This window comes from Piliocolobus tephrosceles, chromosome 17 (assembly GCF_002776525.5).
Source record: "Piliocolobus tephrosceles isolate RC106 chromosome 17, ASM277652v3, whole genome shotgun sequence".
Taxonomy (NCBI): domain Eukaryota; kingdom Metazoa; phylum Chordata; class Mammalia; order Primates; family Cercopithecidae; genus Piliocolobus; species Piliocolobus tephrosceles.
In genome coordinates, this window is record NC_045450.1 from 172,205 (window position 1) to 190,754 (window position 18,550).

The 18,550-nt window shown below is 55.7% G+C and overlaps 2 protein-coding genes and 1 pseudogene across 5 annotated transcripts in view; 2 read left to right on the forward strand and 1 right to left on the reverse strand.

The window, feature by feature from the left end:
- LOC111530695 (serine protease 41) overlaps nucleotides 1-5,338 on the forward strand; it is a 23,647-nt gene extending 18,309 nt beyond the window's left edge. Inside the window, exons 3-6 of one of the 4 annotated variants that reach the window (XM_031934410.1) lie at nucleotides 1,417-1,582; nucleotides 2,290-2,582; nucleotides 4,577-4,731; nucleotides 4,986-5,338. In XM_031934410.1, the coding sequence (XP_031790270.1) occupies nucleotides 1,417-1,582; nucleotides 2,290-2,582; nucleotides 4,577-4,731; nucleotides 4,986-5,225 (854 nt within the window). In that variant the 3' untranslated portion in view covers nucleotides 5,226-5,338. The remainder of the gene's footprint in view (nucleotides 1-1,416; nucleotides 1,583-2,289; nucleotides 2,583-4,576; nucleotides 4,732-4,985) is intronic. The other 3 variants (XM_031934413.1, XM_031934411.1, XM_031934414.1) reach the window with 3 other exon arrangements.
- Nucleotides 5,339-6,240: 902 nt separating this feature from the next.
- Nucleotides 6,241-15,533, reverse strand: LOC111530692 (annotated as a pseudogene).
- A 429-nt stretch (nucleotides 15,534-15,962) lies between these two features.
- On the forward strand, nucleotides 15,963-17,804 carry ZG16B (zymogen granule protein 16B). The gene is given in 4 exon segments (XM_023197993.2): nucleotides 15,963-16,043; nucleotides 16,130-16,208; nucleotides 16,409-16,511; nucleotides 17,468-17,804. Coding segments are annotated over 4 exon segments (600 nt in total).
- Nucleotides 17,805-18,550: the final 746 nt, after the last annotated feature.

Consider the following 18,550-nt stretch of genomic DNA (forward strand, 5'->3'; position numbering starts at 1 on the left):
CCCGTCTCGGCCTAAAAACCAGTATATCTTGAAGACCTTCCTTTCAGTTCTTTTGGGTGTATACTCAGAAGCGGAATTGCAGCCAGGCGTGGTGGCTCATGCCTGTAATCCCAGCACTTTGAGAGGCGGATGGGGTGGATCACCTGAGATCAGGAGTTGGAAACCAGCCTGGTTAACATGGCGAAACCCCGTCTCTACTAAAAATACAAAAATGAGCCAGGTGTGCTGGTGCGTGTCTATAACCCCAGCTACTTGGGAGGCTGAGGCAGGAGAATCGCTTGAACCCGGGAGGTGAAGGTTGCAGTGAGCTGGGATCACACCAATGCACTCCAGCCTGGGCGACAACAGCAAAACTCCATCTCAAAAAAAAAAAAAAAAAATTGTTTCAGAGGAGTGAAGAAAGCCCAGCAGGAGCCCACGGTGGGGACGGCCTGGGTAGAGACTTGGCGGGATCCCCATTTTGGGTGGAACCGGCCCGGGAGCACTGTTTTCCCAAGAAAGTCTCATGAAGGACCAGCCATGCTGCCAGGCCCCACCCGGCCCTCAGGGGCCCCCAGGCTTTAAGGGGACTCCTGACTCAGGGCCAGGCCCTTCGTGCTGGAGGAGGTGGTAGGTGGAGGACACGGGGCACCAAGCGGGCAGCCAGGACCGCTGGGCCGCAGACAAGAAAAGAACTGTGGAGTCCACCGGGTCTGGGCCACATCAAGGAGTGTGGTTGAAGATCTGCCCTAGGAGCTGAAAACCAGGTCTGCGAGTCCCCAAACAGCCCTCGGGCCCAGGAGTGTGAAGCTGGGAGTAGAAGGCAGAGCTCCCACCCCGCCCCGCCCCCAGGGGGCGCCCCGGGCCCGGCGCGAGAGGAGGCAGAGGAGGCGCCAGGCCGCTGGAGAGGAGGCCATGGGCGCGCGCGAGGCGCTGCTGCTGGCGCTGCTGCTGGCGCTGGCGGGACTCGGGAAGCCGGGTGAGCTCGGGGCAATGCTGTCGGGACGGGGGGCGATGGGGAGGCCGGGAGGTGGAGGCCGCGGGGAGCTCACTTCTTGTCTCCTACAGAGTCAGATGAGGCGGAGCTGTCGTCAGGTAGGGCGCCCAGGATGCCCGATGTCCGCCAGGGCCGTTGGGCCGAGGTGCACGGGGGGCGGGGGGAGGGGAAGGGGGCCTCTACTGCTCTCTCGGCCCCGCCCCCGGGATCGACAACTCTGTTGGTGCGGAAAGTAACTAATGGGCGCTGGAGGGGGATGGGCAGGCCCTGCAGAGCACGTGGGAGGGTCTCCAATGTCACCTACTTCCTGCTGCACACACGCGAAGGGACGCTGGGTGGGCAAAAACGTGGTTTCCCGGACTGGGTTGAAGGGGAGAAAGGGAGAGGTTGGGCTTGGGGGGCTGCCTCCCGCGGCTCAGCAGTTCCTCTGACCATCCGAGGACCATGCGGCCAACGGGTCATCACGACGCGCATCGTGGCTGGACAGGACGCTGAACTCGGGCGTTGGCCATGGCAGGGGAGCCTGCGCCTGTGGGATTCCCACGTGTGCGGAGCAAGTCTGCTCAGCCACCGCTGGGCGCTCACCGCTGCGCACTGCTTTGAAGAGTGAGTGGGGTGCGAACTGAGGGGTGTGGGGAGGGGCAGGAGCAGGGCTGGAGGGAGTGCCACCTAACTTTACCTATGGTCTGATGCCACACTTGGGCGTGAATGTGGTGCGTGGATGCCGCCTGGTGTTCTCCTGAGCCCCAGGCTCTGCTGCAGCCGATTACACCCACTCCAGTTCCTTTTGGGTCTCCTGGAGGGAACCCTGTTCAGGTTCTTCCAGAATGTTCTTCCAGAACATTTCCACACACTTTTGGGTATTCTCTCCCTTTTTCTTTTAACCCAAAGTTCACCGCCATCCATCCCACCCTCATCCCCCTCCTGGTGGACGTGCAGTACAGTGTGGAGCACTGAACGCAGGCGAGCACACCCGGGACTCTGTGTGGACTCCATCCTGCCAAGCCCACATTGCCGTGGTGCATCTGCCCATTCCTCCTTGGGCTGCATGGTGGTGCCCCTGGAGGCCTTGACTTAATGCAAGGGTCCTTGGGACAGCTCTAGGAAATGACAAGACCTCACCTTCCTGCTCCAGGAGCAGGTCCTAGGCCTTTGGTTGTAATCTCTCTGGCCTCTTTCATTTCTACAGGGGACCCTGGGTGTTAGCAAGTAGTAGCAACGCCACAGTCTTCCCTCCTGGACTGGGCCCCAGTTGTGCTCAGGCAGCCAGTCCTCCATCCAGGGCTCCTGATTGCGCTCTTCTCTTCTACCAGCGAGAGTGACCTTAGTGATCCCTCTGGGTGGACGATCCAGTTTGGCCAGCTGACTTCCATGCCATCCTTCTGGAGCCTGCAGGCCTACTACACCCGTTACTTCGTGTCGAATATCTATCTGAGCCCTCGCTACCTGGGGAATTCACCCTATGACATTGCCTTGGTGAAGCTGTCCGCACCTGTCACCTACACTAACCACATCCAGCCCATCTGTCTCCAGGCTTCCACATTTGAGTTTCAGAACCAGACAGACTGCTGGGTGACCGGCTGGGGGAACATCAAAGAGGATGAGGGTGAGGCTGGGGACAGGCGGGTCAGGGAGGAACTGTCTTTGTTCACCTGTTCCCCTACACAGGCACAATAGCCCCTTGCTTGGTCAGGGAGTGCAGGCTACGCCCCTCTTGCGAGCAGTCTCTCCTCACCTGCCAGGGCAGGGACCAAACACCCAGTCTCTCCCTTCCAGGGGCTGTGGGGGCCAGAAGAAGAGTGTGAGAGGGAGGCCAGCTTGGCACAGGCCTGTGGGTGGTGGGGTGGTGGAGGGGTTCTGGAGGGCTTGGCGACATAAACCTCAGGCTTGAATTTATTGCTGCATCTTTCCACCTCCCCCAGTGCTCACCAATGCCCCAAGCATCAGGCTCCCGGGCTGCCTCTCCAAGTCTCTTGCACCCACCCTAGCTCTGGCCGATTCTCCTGCAGCACTGAGCCCATTCCTCTCCCCAGAAATTTTCAAGCCATGCTCAACCGCAGCTCCCACCGAAACCCCTCTGGGGATTCTCTGGCGGGCCTGCCCTGGCACCTGCGTGTCCCCTAACACACATGCCCTTTCTTTCAGAAGTGGGCTCAGCATCTGGAGGAGCCCTGGGGCCGGCAGCCCCCAACCTGGTGTGTTCCTGTATCAGGAATCCCCTTCCCTCTGCTCCCCCGTCTGGCCTGTCCCTCCATCATCCCACAACAGTAGTAACAATAACAAATGTGGTTCCTTGAGCACACGCAGTGTGCCTGGCACTGTTCTAGGCATGGGGACCCAGCAGTGAGCCAGGCGCGGCCTCTCCTCCTCCTGGGGCTCACCTAGGAATGAAGTTGGTAACGTTTTTATACCCATTTTACAGATGAGAAAACTGAGAGGGTTATGGAAATTGCCAAGAACTGATAAATGGAGAAGTCAGGGCCCCTTGCCTTAGAGAGGGTAAGGGATGTCCCCAGGTTACACCCCAGCAGTTGGAAGCGGGAATGGGGAACTCAGCACTGGAGCCGCTTCCCTCTAGAGGAGGGATCCTTTCCCTTCCCTGAGAAGGGCCCCTGCTGCAAAGATGAGTGGGTGTGAGCTGGGGGCACGGCCAGGCTGCCTCTGCCACCTTCTCTCCCAGCCCAGAGTGGACAGGTCACACCAACCCCAGGCTGCGCCTCAACTCAAAGTGTAGGGGAGGCGGGGGGCAGGCACTTCTGGAGCCCCCTGGCTGGTGTGCACCTTTGCTCTGCCCTGCGCTGACTGGGAGGCCTTGGGCAAAGCTGTTCATCTCACAGTGCCTCAGTTTCCTCCCCTGTGAAACAGGGTAATGATGGTTCCACATCACAGGCTAGTTCCCAGGTTGTTAGTCCCAAGGGCTTAGAAGAGGCCCCGCTGATGGGAAGCGCTGCCTGCACGTTGGGCCTTGTCTTTTGTCATCCTCTGCAGGACAAGGTGCTGGCTGGGACTCTGAGGCAGGAATTGGACAGGTGTGGGCTCCTGTCAGGCTCTGAGACTTCCCCAGTGCCTCGCCGGGGGTCAGCGGGGTGATATCCCCCTGACTCTCCTTATCTGGGAGTGGGTCCTGATGACTGCTGCCTCCCAGGGGTACTGGGGGGGCCCTAAGAGCACCGCAACAAGCTTGTGCCCAGGCCCTGAAAGCGCCCAGCTGCTACTGAGGCCAGGGCTGCAGCCAGGCTGCCTCTCCCCTAGGCCTGGCTTTGGGTGCTCATCTTAACACCATCTCAGCTGCCTTCGCCCCTCCCCCTGCTCCTTTTTGCTAAGGAATCTCTCCGTGGGTGCAGGCGGGGCCATTGTTGCCATTCTACAGATAGGGAAAGTGAGGCTGGGGAGCTCTGACAGCCTGTCTCTCCCTGGGGCTTTCGTGATGCTGCTGAGGGCCTCTGCTGTGCTGGGGTCTGGGCTGGAGCTGGGGGTAATGGAGATGAACCTGCCAGGCACAGTGGGTGCCCTAGAACCCCCACCCACACAGCCTATGCCATCCCTCCCTAGAGGGGCCTCAGGTTGGTGTGTCTATCTTTCCCTCTATCGTCCCCACAGAACTGCCATCTCCCTACACCCTCCAGGAAGTTCAGGTCGCCATCATAAACAACTCTATGTGCAACTACCTCTTCCTCAAGTACAGTTTCCGCACGGACATCTTTGGAGACATGGTTTGCGCTGGCGATGCCCAAGGCGAGAAGGATTCCTGCTTCGTGAGTGTCCCTGCCACCACTCCCAGCCCAGGAAAGCAACCTGTGTCCCTGTGCCTTATTTGACCCTCATGCCAACCCCAGGAGGTGGAGACTGTTGCCCTACTCTGCAGATGCAGAAACAGAGGCTCGGCCGCTGCCAGGGGGAGGAGGAGGATGTGCACCCAGTACCCAGCCCCACAGCCCTTCCTGCTCTCAGCTTCTCCCCTGCCCCACTCACTGCGCCGCAGGCTGACCTCAGCCCCACTGCTCCCCAGGGTGACTCAGGTGGACCCTTGGCCTGTAACAAGAATGGACTGTGGTATCAGATTGGAGTCGTGAGCTGGGGAGTGGGCTGTGGTCGGCCCAATCGGCCCGGTGTCTACACCAATGTCAGCTACCACTTCAGGTGGATCCAGAAGCTGATGGCCCAGAGTGGCATGTCCCAGCCAGACCCCTCCTGGCCGCTGCTCTTTCTCCCTCTTCTCTGGGCTCTCCCACTCCTGGGGCCGGCCTGAGCCTACCCAAGCCCGTGTAGGCTGGGGCCACTGCTAAGTCAGGCCCTGGTTCTCTTCTGTCTTGTTTGGTAATAAATACGTTCCAGTTGATGCCTTGCAGAGTAATCCTCAAATGCGGTGGCTTCATGTACAGCTCATTCTCTCCTGTGCAGCCGGCCTGTCTGTGCCCCTGGCTCACACCCACATCTGCTCTGTTTTGATCAGAAAGAGAATTGTGTGTTGCCCAGGCTGGTCTTGAACTCCTAGGCTGATCTCGATCCTCCTGCCTCACCCTCCTGAGTAGCTGAAATTAGATGCATATCATGCCCGGCAATGGAACAGGAGTAGTTCCAGGGTGCCAGGAGCTGAGAAGCCTGGAATGGGGGTGTGTGCATTGGAGGAAATGATCCTGACATCCCTCACCCCCCAAGGATCCAGCATAGAAACGCCAGACATCCTGATCTTACCATGGTTCCCCCAAGGCTGACCTAGGACCAGGACATGGGTGCAGGTAGTTTATCTGGGAGGTGATTGCAGGAAGTGGGGAAACTGAGGCAGGGAAGGAGGGAACGCTGATGAGCTTGCACAAACACGGAGGGTGCCCTTCTAGGCAACTGCGGTGCAATCCTGTGGGGGCCTCAGCATTGATCCACTGAGGACAAGGACACCAGGGTGGGCGTTTCTCTCTTGACCGCGCCTCCCACCGTGTTGAGAGTAGTCCTGGGGCATAGGGTGCCCCAGAGCTGGCACAGCCCTGAGGTGAGGCTCTGGGCACCCAGGGAGCAGGCAATAATGCTTCCCCTTGTGGGACTCCAGCTGGCTCCATGTTTGAAAATCATGGTCCTCCCTTAGTGATGTTTTTATTTTTTATTTTTATTTTTTCAGTTTATTGCATGAAGGAATTACACTAGTCCAAGTTAAAAGCAGACCCCAAATGGTTACATTAGACAAACTGTGAGGTTTTTAAACTTGTAACAAGGGAAATTCTACTCATTACGAGGAAATCCTCACTTAAGTTTCAGTGAGCCACAAGTAGTTAAAACCCTTGAACCATCAGCCGATCGTCCTTAGTCAGTCCCACCCCTACAAGGCACTGGCATATGTTCTTGCACTGGTCACCCTGTAGCTGAATGACTTCTCCGTATTCTGGATGCTCAGTTACCGTCCCATTGCAGGCAAATTTCCTCTTAAATGCCTTCACTAGTTGCTTTTTATTGTAATCCTTAGTGATCCCTTGAACAGGACTAAGGGTTTTCCTGTCATTTCTCTGCTGAATTCTTGCATGGATCTAATCCTCAGTGCCTGCAGGGAGCAGGTCATCACTCTTACTTACATCAGCAAAGGGGTGGAAACAGTGGAGATTCTGGATAGTGGACGTACAATATGATTCCTTTTCCTCGGTGGAAATGGCCTGTGGAAGGCAGTGGCATGGCAGGAGAAAGCAGTGTGAGGGGAACAGAGTGTGGAGGAGTGAGAGGATTCGAAGCAGGGGCTGCTAAGTCCTTGGCTGTGGCTCAGTGTCTGAGGCTGGAGGTGCTTTCAAATCAGGGGACAGAGTATACCTGAGCTACTTCGGATCTTTTATGGCCCTCCTGGTGATATAGGAGTTAAGAAGAAATTATTTAGGTAGATAGCGAGGGGAAGGAAGTTATTGGTATGGTTTTCTTCTTTCTTTCTTTCTTTCTTTCTTTTTTTTTTTTTTTTTTTGAGATGGAATTTTGCTCTTGTCCAGGCTGGAGTGCAGTCGTGAGATCTCGATTCACCACAACATCCACCTCCCAAGTTCAAGCAATTCTTCTGCCTCAGCCTCCTGAGTAACTGGGATTACAGGCATGTGCCACCACGCCCGGCTAATTTTGTATTTTTAGTAGAGACGGGGTTTCTCCATGTTGTTCAGGCTGGTCTCGAACTCCCAACCTCAGGTGATCTGTCCCCCTTGGCCTCCCAAAGTGCTGAGATTATAGGCGTGAGCCACCGCGCCCGGGCAGGTTTTCTTTCTGATGAAAAGCAGCCCCTAAGTTATTTTCTTTTCTAACAAAGAGCAGCTTGTAAAATCGAGTTGCAGATACAGACAAGCAGGCTAGAGGCTTGCATGGGTGAATGCTAGCAGCTGTGTCGTAGGAAAAGGCTAGCTGGGGGCCAGGCACGTCCAGCATGGTGGCTCCATCTTCCTCTTTCCTTGTCAACCACATGCACAGTAAGGAGCAGGCAACGCGGCGCTGGCCAAGTAGAGACCTCATTTGCATAATAAGAGATTAGGGTGGGGTAACCAGCTTCCCCACACACTATGTAAACGTCACACCTGGTCCAGCCAATCTTTGGGCCCTATGTAAATCAGGCACCGCCTCCTCAAGCCTGTCTATAAAACCCTGTGCACTCTGCCTCCGGCAAGAAGTCCCACTCAAGAGCCCCTCTCCTTCACTGGAGACAGAACTGTTCTCCTTTCCCTTTCCTTCTTCTACTAAACCTCCTCTGTCAATCTCACTCCACATGTGTCTGTGTCCTTGATTTCCTTGGCATGAGGCAACAAATTACCCCAGACGATGACACCGCTTCACTGGGGGTCTTTTGAGTTCCCCCAAAATTGTCTTTTAGGGCTAAATTATGAGACCGTGAGCCTAAAATTAAGCAATCTGAATGAGTGGCAAGTTCTAAGCGCATTCTGATTCAAAATTGCCTCTCCGCAAGACACTGGCTCAAAGCGAGCTGAGATTCTTTCCTGTCTGCAGCCTTCCTGTCCCATTTCTACACCTCTTCTTTATCCCTCTCTAAACTAAATTCTCTTTTCTCCAAGCTCCTCAGTATTCTGGCATATTGACTATTTAAGTAAAGCACTTGAAAACAGCAGGTTTAAAAAAAGTCATTTTGACCTTTGTGCTGTTTCTTTAAAGCCAAGGATGAAAAGTCCATGTAAAAGACACTCTTCCTACACCAGAAGGAAAGGTAACACTTACCTTCAAGGGTGAGAAATTGGGACCAAGAAAATCCTGCACAGACATTTAAAGAATAGCTCTTACAGTGGCCGGGCGCGGTGGCTCAAGCCTGTAATCCCAGCACTTTGGGAGGCCGAGACGGGCGGATCACGAGGTCAGGAGATCGAGACCATCCTGGCTAACACGGTGAAACCCCCTCTCTACTAAAAAAATACAAAAAAAACTAGCCGGGTGACGTGGCGGCGCCTGTAGTCCCAGCTACTCGGGAGGCTGAGGCAGGAGAATGGCGGGAACCCGGGGGGCGGAGCTTACAGTGAGCTGAGATCTGGCCACTGTGCTCCAGCCTGGGCGACAGAGCGAGACCCCGTCTCAAAAAAAAAAAAAAAAAAAAAAAAAGAATAGCTCTTACATTCTAAGCCTCACATAATTTTGTCACATCTTCACAGTTAACGACTATTCTTTGTCCAGTCAGTATAGTAGTAACTGACTCTAACTGCTTCACCCAAAATTTGATTCTGTCACTCAGTAAAGCTCCTCTTTGCCTTGCTCACCCTCCACTTGTCTGCGTACCTCGTTCTTCCTGGTCACAGGACAAGAACTCGGGACCCATGAAATGGCGAAGATAAAGGAGCTGTAACACAAACAGGGCTGAACACGGCCCTTGCTCGCCACATTTCCAGTGAAGAGAAGGAGAGAAAAGCTGCAGTCCTTCAGGGGAGGGAGCCCTAGACCTGGGAGCTCCCTGAGCCAGGTCTGTGTCTCCCTCTTTGGGGCTCTGTGGTTCCTGGCATCTCTAAGCTTCCAGGTGCCACCACATTCCCTGGTGCCAGCCAAGCTGCTTGTGGTGCACCCTGTCCAGCTGCAGCCTCGCAGAGAGGTGGCGCCCATGCTGGGACCTGGAGCTGCCTGCCCCGTGGCAGCAGCTGGCATGTATGACTGCACAGTGGCTGGGGCCCGTGCACACTCACACACCCGTCGCCATTCCACAGTCGGCTCGCAGTCTCACTTGGAGGCACGGGATCCAGGCCGGTAGTGTGAGTCGAGCGCAGCCCGCCAGGCTGAGTGGGTGAAATGAGCTCAGCAGGCCCGAGCAAAACTTGGGCCAAGGCGCCAGCAGCCACAGGTTTCCAGCCAGAAAAACAATACCCCAGAGATCCTGTAACATTACAAAGGCTTTGGAATGTCATATTTAAATTGTTTATAGACCAGTTTTATCATCTACCTGTAGACTATATCAGACCCTAAATCCTAAGTTCCTCCAATCCACTTTTCTCCTATGGAATTGTTAAAACTGTAAGTTGTCCTTTCATAAATGCCCTGTGAGCTAAAACTAAACAACTTAACAGAAATATCAAGGGACAAGTATTGTGCCTGATGTGTGGACCACACTGAGAGTTCACCAACCATCCAAGGCCATACATAACCAGAGACATTTTAACTGCAAAATTGCCGGCTTCATACTGCAGCTTTTCCCAAGACCATCAAAACGGGATTCCATATCATGGTGGTCCACTTACCTTTCTTAAGGCCCACCTTTCTCCCTTGACAGGATAATCTGTATAAAGATTTACAGCCAGTAAAACTGCTTTGGGTAACTTAACAGAACTGGACCTAAAAACGTGCTTTACTCCACCTAGTGGGTAACTTTGGCGATATCGCTAATACAACTTTTTGTTCAAATTGTACTAGTGGTTCCTTTTATAGAGTTGGCCTTGTCTTCTGCTGTATTTCAACCCAGTCATGAAATAATACTCAATGGCTACAACAGCTTTCAGCCGGTTTTCCCATCATCTTTTTTTTTTTTTTTTTTTTTTGAGACAGAGTCTCACTCTGTTACCCAGGCTGGAGTGCAATGGCGCCATTCGGCTCACTGCAAACTCCGCCTCCCTGGTTCAAGCAATTATCCTGCCTCAGCCTCCTGAGTAGCTAGGAGTGCCACCATGCCCAACTACTTTCGTAATTTTTAGTAGACACGGGGGTTTCACCATATTGGCCAGGCTGGTCTCGAACTCCTGACCTCTTGATCCACCCGCCTCAGCCTCCCAAAGTGCTGGGATTACAGGCGTGAACCACTGTGCCTGGCATAGTTTTTTTGTTTGTTTGTTTTGTTTTTTAAAGAGATAGGGTCTCGCTTTGGCACCCAGACTGGAGCCAGTGTAGTGGTGTGATTCTAGCTCACTGCAACTTTGAAGTCCTGGGCTCCTTCCACCTCAGTCTTCTGAGTAGCTGGGTCTACAGGCCCACACTCTACACCCAGCTAAGCTGTTTAAAATTATTTTCTGTAGATACAAGGTTTCACTTTGTTCTGCAGGCTGGTCTCAAGTGGGTAGTTAGCCCCAGCCCTCCTGCCGGATGCTGCAGCCCAGCCAAGTGGTCTGGGAATTTATAATTTTTTTTTTTTTTTTGAGACGGAGTCTCGCTCTGTCGCCCAGGCTGGAGTGCAGTGGCCGGATCTCGGCTCACTGTAAGCTCCGCCTCCCGGGTTTACGCCTTTCTCCTGCCTCAGCCTCCCGAGTAGCTGGGACTACAGGCGTCTGCCACCTCGCCCGGCTAGTTTTTTGTATTTTTAGTAGAGATGGGGTTTCACCATGTTAGCCAGGATGGTCTCAATCTCCTGACCTTGTGATCCACCCATCTCGGCTTCCCAAAGTGCTGGGATTACAGGCTTGAGCCACCACGCCCGGCCTCATAAATATTTTTTAAATCTGTGAATATACACTTCGAGATTTGTGATTTCATTATATGCAAACTGCTTCAAACTGGGAAAAGCCCAAACCCACAACAGTCTGGTTAATGACATGCATGCAGAAGTGTCTGAGGGGAAGTGAACTGAGGTCAGCACCTGATATGTCTGAGGAAAGAAGATGAAGCGATGGGTGGACGGAGGGTCCGGGACATAGACAAATGCAGTGACACCCACACAGGAGAATGCTGAGGACAGGAGAGGCAGGGAGTGCGTGGGTGTCACTGTCACCTTTTACTCTCCAATATGTCTGAATTTGGGTGGTAAATGTAGGGGAAATGTCTGTTGACTTTGTCCTTGGAGGACAGCTCCTCAGGGCCCATCCTCAGCTTCTGCCATCTTGGTCCGTCTGGACCGTCCATCCTCGAGTCTCAAAAATTCGAGGACCTCCACATGGCTCACTGTGGGGGCCGCAGGCAGGAACTGGCCTCCCGGACCAGTGACGCCCCCACAGGGCTACTCCCTCTGCAGCCTCCCAGGGAGGGCTCAACCACTCCTGGGAAGGAGATGAGCAACTGACTCAAACCAGTTTCAGGCTGTTCAAGTGCCTGACACCATCGAGGGCCTCGTCCGGGCGGGTCCTCGTGTATCAGTCCATTCTCACACTGCTGATAAAGACAACTGAGTGTAGGTATTTTATAAAGGAAAGAGGTTTAATTGACTCACAGTTCAGCATGGCTGGGGAGGCCTCAGGAAACTTACTATCATGGCAGAAAGGGAAGCAAACACGTCCTTCTTCACATGGTGGCAGTAAGGAGAAGTGCCAGGCAAAAGGGGGAACATCTCCGTATAAAACCATCAGATGTCGTGAGAATTCACTATCACGAGAACAGCAGCATGGCGGTAACTCACTGCCCACGATTGAATTACCTCCCAGACGGCTGGCGGCCACAAACATTGTCTCACTCCTCCCTCCCAGCAGCCTCAGGTGCTGGGGTGTGCTAGGGGCCTGTTTACTGATAGAGAAACCAAGGCTGGGAGTGGCTGCATGAGATGCAGTCAGGAACAGGGTCGGAGTGTGGCGCTGGGCCAGGCTGCTCAGGTCACTTATCACGGAATCTACTGGGGCAGGTGCAAAGGCTAGCCTGACATCAACACTAGTGGAAGGTGAATTACGTGAAAGATTAGGTAAAATGTGTGGTTACGTGTCCTGGTTTTCCAATAAAAGTATTGAGTTTCTCTGGAGTAAGTGCAGATAAAACGCTTAGTGGAGGCTGGGCGTGGTGGTGCATGCCTATAATCCCAACACTTTGGGAGGCCGAGGCAGGCAGATCACAAGGTCAGGAGTTCGAGACCAGCCTGGCCAATATGATGAAACCCCATCTCTACTAAAAATAAAAAAATTAGCCAGGTGTGGTGGTGGGTGCCTGTAATCCCAGCTACTTGGGAGGCAGAGGCAGGGGAATCGCTTGAACCCGGGAGGTGGAGGTTACAGTGAGCCGAGATCAAGTCACTGCACTCCAGCCTGGGCAACAGAGACAGACTTTGTCTCTACAAAAAAAATGCTTAGCACAGGTGTGGCACCAACGGGACCCAGTGAGTGTGCCACAGGCATGCGAGAGCTGTGGTTTCAGGAGCACAAGGCTGCGGTACCTTCCCTCAGGGCCTCCTTCCCCAGCAGCAGCCGCTCAAGGGCAAGTCCACATGCATAGCCCGTGTTGACCTGCTGGGTTTGGGGTAAAGGCCCCTGGGCTTCTGATCCTGCCCCTCCCCCAGGCAGCAGGACCTTCCCTCTGGTTCCTGACTCGCAGGGAGCCACCAAGGCCCTGGGAGGAGACAGCTCCTGACTTTGCTCAGAGTCTCAGTCAGGCCAGTCCTATCCAGAGATCCTAGCCAGGGACTCGTATTCCTGCCTCCAGTGAGGCTGGGGGCTTCCCGCAGAGGCTTAGCCTGGTCCCCAGGCCACAGGGAGGACCCACCCACTGAGTGGCTGCAGATGGAGACCCTCTTGTCTGCTGTGCCTCAGGCTGCAGAGCCACAGAGGGGTCTTCCCAAGTCCCACACCTGGAGGGCAGGGAGGCCAGGGACTTGAGGCCCTAACCCGACTCCTGACACACAAGGACCAGCCGGCCCGGGGCCACCTCTGCAGGCAGGAGAAGGCCTCATTGTTCCCCTCTCCTGGCAGAATGAGGACTGGGGCGTGCCCAGGGCAGGAAATAAATGCTCAGTAAATCCCTCTCTTGGGAGCTCTGATCCCAAGGGACAAAGGGCCTGTGTTGAGTCTCCCTAAGTGCGGGCTCAGGGCCAGCACTTGGGCCAGGGCAGATGGAGGGTGGGAGAGGGGTGCCTCCCACCAGGTGGGCTTCTTCCCCAGGTCAGGCATGCAGGTGAAGAGGAGTGTCGTGGGTGCCTGCCCCCCGTGTGCGGGAGAGGCTGGGCGGTGTGTGTGTCTGGCTGCATGTGTATGCATGCATCTTCAAGTGCACGTGTGTGAACAAGCATGTGTGATGCCTGTGTTCGCGCCATCTGAACATCCCCTCCAGTGTGCACCATCTCTTCCTCCGAGTCCCCACAATCCCAGCTGGTGCTTCTGGAGTCCTGGCCCAGATGACTCTCCTTCTGGGCACCAAACCCTGTCAGCCTGGAGTTAGAAAGAATGCCTCGGAACTGCCAGCAAAAGGTGGAAAGGCGCCCTCAGGCTGGGCTGGGGCGAGAACACAGCCCCTTTGTGCCACCTCTGAGCTCCTGCCTCCAAGAGCTGTGCTGGCCAAGGGCTCGGCCTCTTCCACCTCCACCTCCCTGAAGGAGGTTCCTCCTGAGAGGGGCTCTGCTTACCCTCCCCCGGCCTGGGCTCTGCTTCCCCTGAAACCAGAGGAGCGCTTGAGGGGGTGCGGAGAGGTGCAGCTGGGGTCTCACCTTGAAACACTAGTCAGTAGGAACCCAGCCCTGATCAGCCTCTCCAGGGAGAAGGTGCAGGCGCCAGAGCAAGGGCCAGGTGCCAAGGCTAATGTGCTGCTCTGCTCCTGCCCCATCAGGGCTGGGGGGTCACAGTGAGCCCCCTTCCTGACTGTGCCATCCAGCACCATGTACAGGGCTTTGGTGGTTCTTTGGGAATAGGTATCGACCGGGGTGGGCGGACATTTTGTGCGAAGTGCCAGATAGTAGAATTTTAGGTTCAGGGTCTGCAGGTCTCTGTCACAGCCATGTGAGCTTCTGTGCAAGCATGAAGGCAGCCACAGGCCACATGCCAATGAGCGCACGGCGGCTGTGGGCCAATGATGCTCACAAGCCAATGATGCTTGACTTGTGAACTGGGGCATGGGAATTTCGAAGAATTTTCATGGTCCACAAGACCTTGTTCTTTTGAATGTTTCATAAGAATATTAACATGTAGGAGACATTCTTTGCTCGTGGGCTGGGCAGAGACAGGTGGTGGTTGGCTGGGCCGTATTTCGCCACCCCTGGCACAGGCCCTGGTTCAAGTCATTAAAGTCCCGCCCCTCTCGCAGCCCCTGCCCGCCCTCATCCCGATGAGACCAGCGTCCCCGTTCCTGGCGAGCCAGCACTTCCAGAGTCATTCTGTGCATGCACAAAGCCCTTCTCTGCAGTCCCCTTCCTGGGAAGCATGTGGGGTCCAGACGCATTGGTCTTCCACCCTGTTTCCCTAAGGGATGGCTGTGCAGTGGGAGCGTCCCCCACCCTCTCCACCCAAGTTTTCCAAAGCCAGGGATCCACCACCGGGGCTCTCAGCATCTCCGGGTGGACGCGTCCGTGATTTCTCAGCTTTTGCTCTTTCCAAAAATTAACGTTGTACAGTCTCCCCCAAGGCATAAAGTCTGAGGCTCAGGGCAACTGGCCCCGGGGGGAGGATCTCGGCTCCTCACAGCACCCTCAGGGGGAGGTTCTGCTGTTATCCACACAGAACAGAGGTCCAGAGAGGTGAAGCAAGTGCCCGCAGATCCCAGCCCCGCTACATCAGGAAGCCGGGCTGGAGCCACCTCTGGCTCCGGGGTCCTGTGTGGGTGATCACGGCCCTGTGGCTGTTCCGAGTGGTCATGGGCTCTACGGAGCTTCAGTCCCTGGAACACACACAAGAGGTGTCCTGAGGACATGCATGGAACTGCATTTGAGCTGCAAATCTGTCCCCTGGTGCCCGCCTCGCTTCGGCATCCGACAGCCTGTATCTCTTCTCCCCTGATCCTTATCTGACACCCCACCTCTTCTGCAGACTCCAGCTCCCTCCCAAATGCCCTGGATCCTTCAGGGTCCTTGGAACGAGACATCTCCAAACACGAGCTTTTCTTAGCTGGTGTCTGAGGGTGATGGCGTTCTGCCCACAGGCATCCACCTGCACAGGCCTCCCCACCAAGAGGGACTGAGGGGGAAAGGAGTGAGACAGAAAACCGGCAGGGCCCCCGGAGCCAAGCCCTGGAGAAGCGCCAGTTCCCGCCCAGATGAGGGCCGACACCTCAGAAGGACCGGCCTGGGGGGTCGCCCTTCCCAGGCCCTCTGCCTCCCATCGTGGCAAGGACTGCACCTTTGGTGTCCTTCCCTCCCATGATCTCTGAGCCCCTGAGCACTGGCTCATACCCGCTCCACCCAGATGCAGCACAGAGGAGAAACCCAGGCAGCCTCCAAGGGCAGTGCCTTGAGGGCCAGTGCCTGGGGCACCTGTTGCACAGGGCACAGGACACAAAGGGCTGAGTGGTCCATTCGGGCTCTCTCAGGGCCTGAGTCGAGCTTGGCCTGGGTCCTAGGAAGCCTGCCAGGCACCGGGTGCTGCCTGAGTCTGAAGGAGGCCCTGACTCCAGGTCACCCACAGTGGCAGTGGGCCCCATGGAGCTTCTGTGGACCCTTGACCTGCCACCCTTGGGTGGAAGCCATCAGACTGAGCTGGATGAACCAGCCTCTCCCCGACTCTGCCATCCAGGTCGGCACCAGTGTTGACTGGAGAGAGCCCAGAGGTGATCGTAAAGTGCCTGTCACTGTCCCCAGCTCTGTTTATGTAGGCTGCAGAGCCAAGACAGCAAATGCCACACGTCCGGGAGCCTCCCCAAGGCCGGCCCTGGGCCTTCCCCCAGGAAGAGCCCCACAGCCAGCTCTTTCCTGTCCCCCTGGTGGCCCCTTGCTCCTTCCTTCTGGATGGGGGCCCAGAGGGCCCAGAAGAGTATAAAGGTGATGTGAAGGGTGCCCGACACAGCCAGACACCCAGTCACAGGCGAGGTAAGGTGCTTGGCTCCATGAGTGGGGCCCAGCAAGGCCACACTGGCCCTTGCTTTGGAGTCAGGAGGCCTCTCTTCTTCCCGCAGAGCCCTGGGATGTGCCGGCCACAGGCCATGCTGCTGCTGCTCACGCTTGCCCTCCTGGGGGGCCCCACCTGGGCAGGGAGTAAGTCGGTGGAGTCTGCCCTGAACCTCCCCTGCCTCCCTCCAGGACAGCCAGGGACTCACCCGGCCCTTGTCCCAGACTAACTCTGGTCACAGAACCACCCTGTCTGCCTGGAGGGGCGGGGTCCCCTGTTCTGGCAGAGGTTGCCCCCATATCACTGCGTGGGGATTTTCTTCCCTTTTGTTCTCTCTTTTCTGCAGAGATGTACGGCCCTGGAGGAGGCAAGTATTTCACCACCACTGAAGACTACGACCATGAAATCACAGCGCTGCGGGTGTCTGTGGGTCTTCTCCTGGTGAAAAGGTGAGTGAGGCCATGTCCCCACCCATCCCACAGTTTCAGGAACTCGGGGCAGGCGGTAGGTACCTGCAGCCACTTTTCCCACGCATGCCTGGCTCCCACCGATGCTTCATGGCTTGAGCAGAGGTCAGACCGTCCTCCCTACCTTCTCCCTTCAACCCAAGCTCAACTCAACCAAAAATGACCTCTTCGTCCCCATGCCTGATAGGAAAGTCAGGGAAAAGTCTGTCCGATTACTGTCAAAGAAGACAGGAGGTAAGGGTCAGAGTGGACCACTGACTGAACATGAGTCAGCAGAAGTGTTGGAGGCAGAAATGCAGGACCATTTCCTTCATATCGAGGTGTCTCTGCTGGAGGTCTGAGATGGATTTTTGCCCTGAACTTAGGCGTTCTAGGGTCCTGGGAGAGAGGAGAGAAGCCCAGCAGCAGAGGAGACAGTATGAGCGTGGTGAGCTGCAGGGGTGCGTCCTAGGAGAGCAGCAGGGTGAGGGAAGGATGCAGATAAGCCCCGTCGGGGAAGTGCTTGCGAGTGTGGGAAGTCACCTGCCCCTCGGTCTGTGAGCTGCTCTGCTCAGAGTGACTAAGGCTCAGGAGGTCCAGGCTCGGCCAGAGGCAGCTCATATGTGGGCCACAGTGACGGCAGCTGGTGCCTTCTGCGGTCATGTGGACCAGGCACTGCGCGGAGCTCTCCTCGCCTGGACCTCAGTGACTCCTCCCAAAAATCACATCCACTTTGCAGATGGGGAAACTGAGTCCAAAGAGAACGGGTAATGAGCTCAAGATCACAGGGCCCGAAAGTGGTAGAACCAGGGTTGGTGACCAGTGAGTTTGTGTCAGGGACCCGAAGTCTGATGGTGCTGGACTCTCTGCGTCCCAGGAAGGAGGGTGGGGTCGCTGAGGACCCGGGATGTGCTGGGCCATTCCAGATCTGGGCGTCCAAAGCTTTGCCTCTCTCCCAGTGTCCAGGTGAAACTTGGAGACACCTGGGACGTGAAACAGGGCGCCTCAGGTGGGAATACCCAGGAAGTCACCCTGCAGCCAGGCGAATACATCACAAAAATCTTTGTTGCCTTCCAAGCTTTCCTCCGGGGTATGGTTGTGTACACCAGCAAGGACCGCACTTTCTATTTTGGGAAGCTCGATGGCCAGATCTTCTCTGCCTACCCCAGCCAAGAGGGGCAGGTGCTGGTGGGCATCTATGGCCAGTATGGACTCCTCGGCATCAAGAGCATTGGCTTTGAATGGAATTACCCCCTAGAGGAGCCGACCACTGAACCGCCAGTTAGTTTCACATGACCATCAAAGGCACCCTCGGGTCTCTAGGGTGGGGTACGGGGCCATCCGAGCTGAGGCCATCTGGGTGGTGGTGGCTGATGGTACTGGAGTAACGGAGTCAGGACGATGAATCTGAATCCACCAATAAATAAAGTTTCTGCAGAATCAGTGCATCCAGGATTGGTCCTTGCATCTGGGGTACAACCAAAGCCTTCCCCGCTCCTTGGAGACAAAGGCCGCAGTGCTGGAGCCCAGTGAACTGAGATGAGGGATAGGGCAAAGGTGACTCTGCTGAGGACAGAAAGAGAGCAGCACCACCCCCTCAGGGGTGCTGTGGGTCTGTGTGCCAGTCCCACAGTCTCTGAAGAGTCAGGCTTCAAGGCCAGCACTCCCCACTGTCCCTCACCCCAGGCCCATCCAGCGGGCCTCTTCCGGCCATTCAGTCCTGGGCTTCTCTGAGTGTTTAAGGGGCCTCAGGGAAGCCACTCACTCATCCATTCACTCAGTAAATGTTCGCCAAGGCCTTGTCCTCACCAGGCTCCCCTGGCACTGGGGGTATAAAGAAGAGGTCAGGTTTCAGCTGAGTGCGTATACACCGTGGTGGGGGCTGGCGCAGAGGCAGATAGTGGCAGTTCACTTTGCCATCTGCATGGTTGGGGACACATGTAGGTTATTGTGCGTGGGCACCTGCCCAGAGGTGAGGTGAGGGGATGTGCTTCAGGCAAGTCTTCCTAGAGGAGGCAGTGTCTGAGGTAAGTCTTAAAGGA